Genomic DNA, 13,622 nt, shown 5'->3' on the forward strand with positions numbered 1-13,622 from the left:
CATGTCAAACAGAATCAAACTTGCTGGAAGATAGTTAAATAATTTCAGGTCCTCCCTTTGAAGTCTTTTTGTTGAAGTAAAGTGATATTGGAATATCAGTATGAGACCCTGAAATGTTTTTCATTTTACTTCAGAATATTATCAGATTTTTTGTCTCAGTTACCAACAAATACAGTGCGCTCGCGTTATATGCGGGCACGATTTACACGGCTTTCAGCATACGCTAAAATCCACGCCGGAAGAAGGATTGGTGCGCCCCGGAAGGGGTAATGGTGCCCACGCTGCGCCACAGGCTTCAGCATACATGGGGCTTGAGCATATGTGGAAATCCCTTTACGTGGGGGGGGGGTCTGGAACGGATCCCCCATGTAAGGGAAGGGCCCACTGTACAACCTAACTCCTAGGTTATATGAGTTGGTTTTTTGCATGTAAGTAGTTCACATGTTATAGATAGGAACAGCTGAGAGAGTTAGAGCTAGATAGCCTAACACAGTGGTTCTCAACCTTCTTAATGCCGCAACATTTTGATACAGTTCCTCATGTTGTGGTGACACCCAACTATAAAACTGTGGCAGGAGATGGATAGAGGAGCAATTTTCTGATGGTCTTAGGCAACCTCTGTGACCCCCAAAGGGGTCACGACTCACAAGTTGAGAACCACTGGCCTAACAGGAAGACTCTTGAATGAAAACAGACATTCATTCTGAAATTTGCTGATATCTCATTTCTATGCCCTCAATTTATCTCTTTAATTTCAGCTCTGTTTGCCACTGGAAAGTTTCGCTTTCTGAGTGCCTATTTGTTTGGGGGAAGAACACATTGTGGAAAGCTGTGCTATCTGTAAAGAATTTACTTCTCAAGCTCTCAAGTATTGGGGATAGGTGTTTTTTTCTCAAGGGTAAAACAGTGAAATTAAAAAGTAAAATAACTTGATATTTTAGATAGTAATTATTTTGCTGTTGTGTTTAGCATCTTTAAGAAATGTTTAGTTTAGCCAAGTCATTAAAATATTTCTTAATTCTAGTGGCAAGGGGAACTTCTATCCTATCTGTCTTCCATTTTATATAGTGAGTGAATGCGAAACATCAGCCATGTTGCCATTGGAATGCCAATACTTAAATAAAAATGCCTTGACCACATTGGCTGGCCCACTTACACCTCCAGTGAAACATTTCCAGCTCAAACGGAAACCAAAAAGTGCCACTCTCCGAGCAGAACTCTTGCAGAAATGTAAGTATTGGGCCAGTGTAGATGAACTGATTAAAAAAACATAGGGATGTTTTGTAACGAGGCATGGGGGCTTTCTAAACAGCCCTTTGGGACGTCCTCCGGACGTCCCATTTTAAAAAAGGGGCGTCTCTTTTAGACGCCCCATGGTCTAGTACGGACTCCGTCCGTACAAGATGGCGGCGCCCCTTCTACATGGGCGCCGCCATCTTTACGCATCGGACGCACAGCGTCCAGACGCGTCGCGCCGCTGCTGACGTAGCGAGCGCGCCCCTGGCGCCTCGCTACGTCGCAAACGCGACGCAAAAAGAAGCTCCATTTTGGAGCTTCTTTTTTCGGTCCGCGCGGGAGTCGGGCCGTTTGAAGGCTCCGGCTCCCCCGCGGACCTTCTGGCGGCGGTGCCAGACCGCTGCAAAGCGGCGGTCTGTACCCCGCCATGGTTATTTTAAAAAATATTCAGTATGTTCAGCCGGTGGATTGGGACCTGGCCTAAAAGGAAGAAAAAGTAGAAAGGAGGAGGAGAAATAGGAATAGCCCAGACATGTTGGAGAATAGGCACTTTCACTTTCTGTAGAAATAGAAAAGAGGGCAACTTTGGTAGATGGTAAGCTGCACATGTTGAAACTTTTTTTCCCTACTATTGAAGATACAAGAATGTTGAAGACTAATGGCTCATAATAATGTCAGCATACTGTATATACTCATTAATACCTCAAGAATGGTTAGTTAAAAACAACCCCCAAAACCTTGATTTACATCCATGGGTCAATATAGGTACTATAAGTACTCTTATCAACAAAAGAGCCATCCCTTTCTCTGAGTAGGGCGGCAGAATGCGAGAGCTTAATCTTTCCTGGGGGAAGCAAAATAAAAGCACTGATCCCCCTCTACTCTCTCCGCCATGACACCGCTTCTAGCACTTTTGTATGTCTGGGTAGGAAAATAGCGTTAGCAGTGGCTATTTGGAACTTCCCCTCAAATGAGTGCTGAAAGGAATCAAACTTTGAAATATCTGAGTAAGATATTTGTTTATGTTTGTCAGCTTTTCTGGGTTAAAACTTTGACAGAGTTAGCATATTAAAGTTATATTTGCTTTGCCTTTGCATCCTTTTTGACATGTGTGCCTTTTTTTAGCCCTGTCCATGCCTGGTCTTCTCTCACACACATCACATACATTTAATGTAGTTGTCTCCTTATCTATCCAACCGGTAGGTTGAGCACAAGCAATTATGTTTGAACTTCCTTGGCATCGTTTCCTCTTGCTTTGTTCTTTACATCCTTTGCTCCATGCCCCTAGATTTTACCCTTATTTGTGAGTCACATCAAAATCCATAATTTGCCCCAAAACTTGCCCTCAATTTATACATGAGATCAACTTATACATGCTTTATGGTGCTTTAAAATGTAAAGTGTGCATATTCCTTTGGATCAGTAGGTCATGTTTCAATTGTGCTACAAACACTAAGAATGACTATGAATCCTTTAAGCTTAATATTGTTTTATATATATCTTTTAGCTACTGAAACTGCACAGCAGCTCAAGAAGACAGCTGGAGTGCCTTTCCATGCCAAGGGAAGGGGGCTAGTGAAAAAAATCGATACAACAAGTAGGACGTTTTTTCTCTCTACTTATATATTCGGAAACTATAACTAATTCTACTTATATATTCGGAAACTATAACTAAGGCCTGTTACAGACTGCCAAAATAAAGCTGCTTTGGGTCTCTTTGGATGTATGCTGTTTAAATGATGCATGCACCCTAAGAATCCGGAAGCTGCACCAAAGCTGCACTCCAGTGCTTAGGAATGGAGTGTGGCTTTGGCGTGACCTCTGGACTCTTAGGACCCATGCATCATTTAAATACCATACCTCCAAAGAGACCCAAAGCAGCTTTATTTTGGCCGTCTGTAGCAGGCCTAAGTTTTGTATCATTTTGAAGGGGAATGACTCTCTTCATCTCTTTCAGCAAAAACAGCAAGGAGTCTGAGGGGTGGGGCTTCTGTGAGTCACTGGAGGCAGGGCTAGCAGCCTAGGTCTATATAACTGCTGCCAGAGGCTTTCAAGCTCAATCCCTGCACAGGAAGCAGAAGGAGAGCTGAGTCTGAGAGGACATCCTTGACTGGGTGTGTTTTCAAACTTAAGTGAGTGTGTTTGCTCCTGACCATGTGCTCTCCCTGAGCACATAATCTAAGGGGGTGGGGCTTCTGTGAGTCACTGGGGGTAGTGCTAACAGCCTAGTTATGTCTAACTGCTTCCAGAGACTTTCAAGCTTAGTTCCTGAACAGGGAGCAGAAGGAGAGCTGTGTTTGGGAAGACATCCTTGACTGGGCATGTTTTCAAACTTGGATGAGTGAGTTTGTTCCTGACTCATTTAAAACAAAACTGTTTTTTTCACCTCTGGACACTCCTAGAAACAGTTTTTGCATTTATGAAGTTAGCCCTTGTAAGCCAGAAACACCCCTTGAAAACCTAAAACCAACTTGAAAAGTGACCCTCTCAACACTCTCAGTTTTGACTGCCAATTTTTTTCTGGTTTCAGGCCTGATGCAGCTTGTACCCAGTACTGGGGATGAAAGCTGCCCATCCCAGTCTAGATACTGCCTTCCCTGTCTTGAGGAGCTTTTTGTAAGAGATACAAAACAGAGATTCCTTTATATAACCTGGTTGCATACAATATGAGTAAAAACCAAAAACAGCATTTTTTTTCTCCTTATACTTCACATATATGTATGTGTGTGTATATATGTGAAATATAAAATATTAGATTATCATATATACATACATATATAATAATCATGTGGCCCTTCAGATGATGTCTCACTGCAACTGACTATCCTGGCAAGGGCTACTGGGAATTTCAGTCAAGACTTAGAAGGCCTCATTATTTTTACCCCTGATTTATATAAACAAACACTTTTTGATATCTAGGACACAGTTCTTTCCTCCCTTTTAATTAAATCTGTGTGTTCATGTTGCTCTTATATGCTAGTATAGAGAGAACAGTGGGGAAGCATTATAATTGCATATATAGAACAGTTGTCTTGTAGCATCATCCCCATCCCTTTGCCCAGATAGTAATGGCTTAGGAATGTTTTTTTGGGGGGGGCATTGTTGATGACTTCTTTGTGGGATGTCTGTCAATTGTAATCAAGAGAGCATTGGGAAATCCTTTGGGAAAATGTTACTGTCTGTATTTTGAAATACCGTATTGTCCGGCGTATAAGACTACTTTCTGACCCTCTAAAACGGGGTCAAAAGTTGGGGGGGTGTCTTGTACGCCGGTAAGAGCACTTACCTGGTTGTCCTGCCAGCTTCCAAAGGGCTCCGGAGCTCTTTGGAAGCCGGCACGAGGGTGCCTCCCTGGCTGCCGGCTTCCAAAGCCCTGCGGAGCCCTTTGGAAGCCGGCGCGAGGGTGCCTCCCTGGCTGCCAGCTTCCAAAGCCCTGCGGATGCGGAGCCCTTTGGAAGCCGGTGTTTGTGGGCATCAGGCCCCCTAAACTTGGCCTATAGTAGGCCAGGGCACTGCCTGCATGCAAGGCAGGCTTTGCAGGCCTCAGCAAAGGCCTGAGGAAAATAAAAATGAAAAATGAAAGAGAGAGAGAGAGAGAGGGAGATAGAGAGGGGGAGAGATAGAGAGAGAGAGGTAGACACACACACACACACACACACACAGAGATAAATAGATAGATGAGAGAGAGAGAAAAATAGATAGAGAGAGAGAGAAATAGAGAGAGAGGGAGGGAGGGAGGGAGGGAGATAGATAGATAGATAGATAGATAGATAGATAGATAGATAGATAGATAGATAGATTCCTGTCAAGACGGGTATAAGGCAAGAATGTGTCCTAGCCCCCACTTTATTTAATTTTTATATTAATTCCCTTGTTTCTGCCTTGAACAATCTTTCTTTTCATCCTCCAAAGCTGGCTAATAAGCATTTAAACTCATTGCTCTATGCGGATGATGTCGTTATCCTTTCATTATCTCCCATCGGACTTAAAAGAGCCCTAAATTCTCTTGCTTTGTTTTGTAAAGAGGAGAAATTAACAATTAACTCCTCCAAGACTAAGATTCTTACCTTTGCTCACCGCCCCAAATTGAGACAATGGAGACTTGATAGACAACATATAGAGCAGGTTAAGACTTTCAAATATCTCGGGATTGTATTTCATACCTCTGGTAGGAGAACAGCCCATTCAGAACTCGTCATTAGTAATGCCCAAAGAACTATAACGGCTATTTTAAGATTTTTTTTCACTAAAGGTGCTCAGTTCATTCCAGCCGCAATTAAACTGTTTAATGCCAAGGTTCGCCCTCAATTGCTATACGGACCCCAATTGGGACCATATAGTAACATAAATGTAATTGAACGTGTGCAAACTAAGTTCCTTAGGAGAATCTTTCAGGTTGCCCATTGTGTTCCGAACGCTGTTCTCAGAAGGGAGGCTGGGACTATTAAAATAGAATCTAGTCTGTGGATTAGTATACTCACCTATTGGCAAAAATTGCATAAAACTTCTGGAGGTCTGACAAATTTAATTTTCCTGGATTCCTTTAAATCCTCTTGGGAAATTTCCCTCCTTAAGAAATTAAATGAGCTTGGTCTCAATAAAAATGAAATTTTAAAGCTTGACACTGATAGAGCCAAATCTACTATTTAAAAAAAAATCCTAGAAGCAGAAAGATATATGGACTCAACTTCCCTTTCAAAATATGTCATGTTCAGTGCTCAAGTTTTGGTCCCCTCCCCAGCTCCATATCTGTTCCATGTTACTCTCCCGAAGTTCAGAAGGGCTCTAACTCTGGCACGTTTCAATGTGTTGCCCACAGCCATGTTGGAAGGTAGATTTAAAAAAACACCTTTTGAAATCCGTTTTTGCCCATGTGGCTCGGGCACTGTTGAAACCAATGAGCATGTTTTCCTTTATTGTCAATTCTATAGAGACATTCGTCACCAACTGATTAGTCCACTACTGTGTAAATTCCCAGGCAAACCTGACTCCTTTTATTTACGCCTCCTATTGGACAACAATGATCCTACAGTATCCCTTAAGGTGGCTAAATTCTGTTATATTGTTTGTAAACTGCGCCCTCAGCTGTCAAATGGCCATTTTATTACCGTGTAGAAAGAACTGTTTGATACCGTACATGTACAGTCTACTATCAGTTTATATTTTAATTTGTTATTGTTATATTGATATGTTGCTTGTGTGATTTGTTTTTATACTGGTCAATGACCGAATAAATTTTTATTACTATTATTACTAGATAGATAGATAGATAGATAGATAGATAGATAGATAGATAGATGAGAGAGGGAGAGAGAAATAGAGAGAGAGAGAGAGAGAAAGAGAGAGGGAGGGAGGGAGATAGATAGGTAGATAGATGGATGAGACAGAGAGAGAAACAGATAGAGGGAGAAATAGAGAGAGAGGGGGGAGGGAGATAGAGAGAGGTAGATAGATAGTTAGATAGAGAGATAGATAGATGAGAGAGAGAGGGAGATACACACACAGAGAGAGAGGGGGAGATAGATAGATAGATAGATAGATAGATAGATAGATAGATAGATAGATAGATGAGAGAGAGAGAGAAAAATAGAGAGAGGGGGGAGGGAGGGAGACAGATAGAGAGATAAGAGAGAGAGAAAGAGAAATAGAGAGAGAGGGAGGGAGAGGGAGAGAGAGAGAGAGAGAAATAGATAGAGAGAGAGGGGGGCGGAGAAAGACAGAGAGATAGTTAGAGAGAGAGAGAGAGAGAGAGAGAAATAGATAGAGATAGATAGATAGAGATAAGTAGATAGATAGATGATATATATATATATATATATATATAGAGAGAGAGAGAGAGAGAGGGAGGGAGGGAGGGAGAGAGAGAGAAATAGATAGATAGATAGATAGATAGATAGATAGATAGATAGATAGATAAGAGAGATAAGCAAGCAGGCAAGCAAGCAAGCAAGCCAAGATTAGAGAACGAGTTGGGGTAAATGCAGTGATGTTTTTAAATTTTTTATTTGATGTGCATTGGAAGAGGGGTGGTCTTATCGGCAAGTATATCCCAAACTCTATATTTTAACTGGAAAAGTTGGGGGTCATCTTATACGCCCAGTCGTCTTATACACCGGAAAATACAGTACATTGTGAGTGGCAACTACCTCATGTTGTCTGTAAGGTGCTGTGCTCCCCACCAGCTTCAAAGAGCTACACTCTGCTGGATCTCTTCTAATGGAATTGACAGTGTCTATATTACTTTTATTAGCAGAATAAAATAGAGATGAAATAGCATATTTCCTCCCCCTTTTGCCATTGATGCGGTAAAAAATAGTGTTCCTTATTCTGATACTTTCAGGGGAAATTGTTTTTCGAAGGAAATATTAAATAGAAAAAAAATTCTATTTTTGCACAAAATGTCTGAAATTTTCTTCCTCTGAATCTTTCTGAGCCACCAAAAGAATACTTTTTTAAAATAAAAACAGGCAGACTGTAATAACTGCATTTAACAGTTGCTAGAGGACAATCAATGTACACATCCTTGTGAAAAAGTAGTTTTTGCTAATAAGCAAAAACAATAGTGGAAAAACAATGTAAATAAAAGGTTTTTGTTTTTAAATCCTTTAGATGAACGATTTGGTTCTAATATTTTAGTCACGGCTTTAAACATAGTGTCTGTGGCTTCTGATCCTGTAAATAATGGACATAATAAATACAACAAAATATTTAGTCAGTGCTGTTTGAGATATTTTGATATTATTCAGCATTTTGATATTCTTTGATAAGCTGTGATATTATCATTGATTTCAGTGATATGCATTTTCCTCATTAATATGTGTTTGGTTTTTCAGCTCCACTCAAAGGAATACCAAAGCAAGCTCCATTCAGGAATCCCACAGCCCCAAGTGTGTTTAGTCCTGCTGGAAATAGAACTCCAATTCCTCCCTCAAGAACCCCTCTGCGTAAAGAGAGAGGAGTAAAGGTATATAAACTTTTAAAAAGCGTGTTTTAAACCTTCATTCCAAGATGAGAATGTAACTCTCTCCAAAGGTGTATGGATATCAATAGTATGCTGTGTACATTTGGACAAACTTTTAGTCATATTGCTTAGGTGCCTGTTTGGCACTGCTTATAAATGGAAGCTTTGGAGCAGGAGTTTGCACCACTTGATTGAACCACTTCTTTGATGGCAAAGGATTGGCTATGCGTCCCTACCCTTATTTATTTTATTTTATTTTATTTTATTGGGAAAGGAAGAACTAGCAGAGAAAACTGGACATGGGGTTGCAAATAAGGTCATTTCTGACTGCATTATTATAGCTTATTAACAAGATAAATATGTAGATTAGCCTTCCGCAGTATAGATCTTCTTTCTCTTAAGGCAGGGGTGGGTAAGTGTGGAAGGTGAGGGGACTTCATTAAACCACTAGGAGACATTGAAGGGTTGCACCTGCTCGCAGGAAAAAAAATTGTCCCCCTAAATGCCTCTAGGGGGTATGGTGAAACAGGTATGGCTCCGACTGAAGGTCCTCAGCACATATCAATTAATCTAGATTCTATCTGGGGTCCCATTTTCCCCTTCTGGCTACCTAGACAGCCAGTCTGTGATGGTGGTGCAATCCACACATTGTTAACATCAACACTCCACATAAGCATTCCTAAATGTTGGAATCTCAGAATACTTATATGGGATAATGAGCAGGCTCTTTGGTATTCTTTTGGGCTGATTATTATAAGCAGTAATATACAAACATATACATTCCCCTTAGGGAGAAACACAGACATGTTAATGTTTGATGCTTGTGTTCATCACATTACATCACAGTGTATGTAAGGGATCATATATTTTATTACATTATGTGACAAGTAAGATGTTACACTCATAAGAATTGAATCTTTATCTCTCATACTCACTTTATTGGGCTTTTTAGTACTATTCACTTAGAATATCTTTATCATCTCAAATCATGTAGTTTATCCATAAAGTATATTATATTTTTGGTTGATGAACTATATATCTCTAAACAAACATCTGTGAACACAGGCATCAAAGAGTCAGGCTCCTTGAGCACTCTGTCTCTTTCTAGCAGCATCTGTTACATCTCTATTAATATCTATAATGGGCATCCATTATAGTCATAATGGGACATATACCTATTTTAGCACAGCTTGGATGTTTCTCCTATCAGTGGCATTGTTCAGCATATCTGATGTAAACAGTTGCTGGTCACTTCTGACAAGAAATTTCATCAGACTGGCTCTATAGTTTGTTAATAAAGATCTCTGAGTTTTTACACTGAGCCTGAGTTTCGAACTTTGGTATCTTGCTGGACATGACAAGAGGGTTTTGATGCAACATTCAAGACACACTGTTCCTGATAACTGATAAATTGCTCGGTTATGCTGAACAATACTAATAAGAGAAACATCCAGGTAAAATAGGTATATGTCCCACTCCACTCATGAAGCTGGTGGCTCTTATGTCAATGGGAGACAGCAACCTCCAGATCTATAGGAGTTAGGAGGAGGATGAAGTTGTTTAGGATTTGTTTATTTTAATGTATGATTTTAAATTATAATTGTTTAATTGATGTTTTAGGGGAGGTGGGATGTTGGGACATGGGATTATATGTACAGTGGACCCTTGTTATACGCTGGGGTTTGGTTCCAAGATCTCCCGTGTATAACAAAATCCGTGTATGCTCAAGTCCCATTAAATATAATGACATAGCAAAATGGAAAATCAAGGTAAATTTATACTTTTTTGGAACATTTTCAAATCGTGTATGCTTGAATCCGTGTATAAAAAATCTGTGTATAAGAAGGGCCGACTGTAGTTGTAATTTGTAAATTGCCTTGATTGTCATTGACAGAGAGGCAGGATATAAATATTTTATTATTATTATTTATTTATGTCACTGTTGCTGTTATATTCAGTGATATATGGAATTATTAAGATGTAATATTAGTACAACAAACATTACTAAAGATCTTGTATGGTCTGAAGGGGAGGAGGTTAATGGGGGGAGTGACACCATGAGTTATTGCACCAGGTAATATAAATCCTAGTGACAGTGCAGCAAAGGCCAGTGTGGGCAAGAGGCCTCTTGGCCACTTTTTGGCTAGCTGCTCAGTTGCAGTTTCCTAAGATGACTAGGTGCAAAGGCAGAAATTCTTCCCTGTGAGGAAGAGTTTGGGAGCAGACAGAGGTGTAGCCAATGTGTGTGTTGGGGGTTTATAGAGGCCACATGCTCTGGACAGGAGAATAGCATGGATGGGGAAAGGGAGTTTTAACTATTGGAATCAAAAGGGCTGTTTCCAAGAATTGACCCCCCCCCCCCAGGTACTCCTCCTCCTCCTTCCCCAGAGATGTGCATTCTTCATACAGCTTCAAGTATTATCTCCCCCAGACATTGTTTCTTCTGCTACCTATTCTCTCAGCATGTCCAACAAAAGAAAGTAGAAACAGCAGTGCAAATCCAACTTGCCAGCCAAGTCCTGGCAAAGCTCACAAAGCTAAAACAGGATCCCAAATTAGAAAGCTCTGTTTTGCCACCACTTCTCCCCAATTGCCATGTGCTCTAAAGCCTCCAGTCATTCAGTCAGTCCCCAAATGACACCACTCTAAGTCACAGAAGTGATGCCCTATACCTAAGCCTTGCAAGAATTTTCCAACCACCAATACTAGCAAAAGATGTGACTAAGGCAGTGAACTCATGTGGAGCAGTGAAGAGCAGAAACACCACCACATGAATGGGAATGCATTTGGAGAGTGACATTATGATTAGTTTTTACAGTTAAGGCTGCAGTCCTATGAAGTTAAATTGGTTTTTGGTGAGAGCCACTTCTGCACCTTCAAAGTTGCAGCTAATTTGAGATGACCAGATTCTTTGCATAAAACAAATGGTGCAATTTGGGCATCAAATATTGTGGTGATGTAATCTTTCATAAATATGAAGCTAAGTATTCTCTTCATTTATTTGTAGTTACTAGCCATCTCAGAGTTGGAAATGATTGGTGCTGGCCGGGAGGCGAAAAGAAGAAGAAAGACCATTGGTTGGTATATATTAAGAACTTAAATCATTTCTAATTAATGAAAAAATTAAACTTGAAACAAAAACCATATACTTTACTTTTTATATGTCACAATGAGGGGCGAATTGGCTGTACTTTCTTGTCATAAACTTGGCAGAGTGAACAATTACTAAAATTGTCCATGATCTCAGAATAGCAGAAATGATTGGATTGCAGTAGTTGTACACTTGATGCAACTAAGATGAATACATTTTTCCACTTTTTTTATTTAATTAAAACACGAATAACAAATAATGACACATAATAACAAACTAACAAGCATTTTACAAATAGACATTTTGTACATATACGCATACATATTATACATATTATCAGTAAATCTCTAAAGCTGAACACTTCCATTGCTTCCAGGAAGCCAATTGGTATCCCTCTTTTTTAGTTTATAGCAAATACTACCAAGAAAAAAAAAAAACTGTATTAGTACATATATCCTTTACAGTATTTGTATGGGGAAAAGGAAATAAGAGTAAAGGGGAAAATTCATATAAAATTATAAAAATATATTTTCCTTTCAGTTATATCCATTCAATCATTTAAGCCAGAGAAAAGGAAAAAGATCCTGTATTTTAATCTCTTCATTGAATATTAATTATTATATATATGCTATATTTCGTCTAACTCCCTAATTACACTGCTTTCATTCCATCATATATATTTAGACAATTCCATTCTTCTTTAACCATATCAACATTTTTATTTCTCAGGTTGGCGGTAAGTATATCTAGACTTTTAGCCTCCCTGATTTTGACCAACCATACCTCATCTGTTGGGGTTTGCGGGTTTCTCCAAAACTGGGCATACAAAATTCTGGCCATGGTGATCATATACAAAATTAAACGTGAGGCTTCCTTTGCCTTTTTGTTTTCCAAAATTCCAGTCATATTTAACAAAAACAGTCGAGGGTCAAGTGGGATATCTAATTGTAAAAAATTAATCATCAATAATCGTATAGATCTCCAATATTCCCTGGCTTTGATGCAGGACCACCATAAATGGAGATAATCACCTTCATGCTTATCACATTTCCAACATGTTTTCTTCACAGTTTTATATATCCTATTCAATTTAACAGGAGTCATATGCCATTGATACATCATCTTAATATAGTTCTCCTTAAAGTTTTGACATAAAGTAAATTTTCTAGTCACTCTCCATGACCTTTCCCATAATTCCAAGTCTATATCTTTTCCTAAATCTTGCGACCATTTCACCATGCAGTTCTTTACTATTTCATCTTCAAGATCTCTACCTTTCAGAATTCTATAATGTCTTGAAAGATGTCCTTTCTCTTTATTTTCTATAATCTTATCCAATTCATTAGATTCCATGGTAATTCCAAAATTAACACAATCTGATTTAAATCTTTCTGCTATTTGAAAGTAACTAAACCAATCTATTATAATATTCTCAAATTCCAATTGTTCCCTTTTTTTTAAGGAGATCATTCTATCATTTCCCCTGAAAACAATATCAGAATATCTAAGCCAGGTCCTATTACAGATTTTGGACCTTTGTTGAACTGCTTCCTGAGGATACACCCATTTAGGCATTTGTCTGTAAAACAGAGGTTTTACGTTGTTCCATATCAACAATAAAGATCTTCTTATGAAGTGATGTTCAAAATCTCTGTTTTCTCTTACTTTGTTATACCAGAGGAAAGCGTGTAGACCAAATCTCAAATCATTACCTTCTAGGGATAGTAATCTTTCATCTTCTAACTTGAACCATTTTTCTAACCAACACAACCCAGATGCAAAATAGTACCATTTAAGATTAGGGAGGGCGCAGCCTCCTCTATCACAATTGTCAGGGTTAGATCTGATGTAATTTAACAAAACTTCGAATGCAACCACAAACAAAAGTGGGGATAGGGGGCAGCCTTGCCTTGTGCCTCGCTCTATTTTGAAATAAGTAGTTCTTTCATTGTTCACTATCAATTGAGCCTTTTGCCAATATCCAATTGTAAATCTTGGTTCCCAGATTCATCCATTTCAATATTTCCTCCAAATAGCTCCAATTAATCCGGTCAAATGCTTTTGATGAATATATTTTAATTAATGAAATACATTAAAGATAACTGGCAATTAGACTTCAAGCTGAAATGGCATCTTGATGGGTGTGCCTTCAGTGACAGTGCTAATGGCCCAGCCAACCATCTGTGAAAATCGGAGGTACCGAGACCACCGAAAATTGCTCCCCGGGCACAAGAAACTCAAAGACAGTTCATGAAGGTAAAATTCCCATCCCTGGTTTGCTGCTGCAAAAGCAGCAGGACATAGTGGGATGGAGGGGACCACAAGCAGGACTCG

General features: G+C 39.4%; 1 protein-coding gene across 5 annotated transcripts in view; it reads left to right on the forward strand.

Moving 5' to 3' along the window:
* Positions 1 to 13,622, forward strand: part of LOC149319015 (negative elongation factor A-like) — a 49,373-nt gene that overhangs the window by 14,805 nt on the left and 20,946 nt on the right. For 4 of the 5 annotated variants that reach the window (XR_016280118.1, XM_089510933.1, XM_089510931.1 and 1 more), the window contains exons 3-6: positions 1,069 to 1,230; positions 2,744 to 2,833; positions 8,070 to 8,200; positions 11,205 to 11,274. Coding sequence is in view for 4 of the 5 variants with exons in the window: in XM_089510933.1 (XP_089367059.1) it covers positions 1,069 to 1,230; positions 2,744 to 2,833; positions 8,070 to 8,200; positions 11,205 to 11,274 (453 nt within the window). In the remaining variant the exon portion in view is untranslated. The remainder of the gene's footprint in view (positions 1 to 1,068; positions 1,231 to 2,743; positions 2,834 to 8,069; positions 8,201 to 11,204; positions 11,275 to 13,622) is intronic. The other variant, XM_089510930.1, reaches the window with a different exon arrangement.

Source organism: Sceloporus occidentalis, unplaced genomic scaffold (genome assembly GCF_023333645.1).
Source record: "Sceloporus occidentalis isolate IW3139 unplaced genomic scaffold, rSceOcc1.0.p SCAF_2, whole genome shotgun sequence".
In the NCBI taxonomy this organism is placed as follows: Eukaryota; Metazoa; Chordata; class Lepidosauria; order Squamata; family Phrynosomatidae; genus Sceloporus; species Sceloporus occidentalis.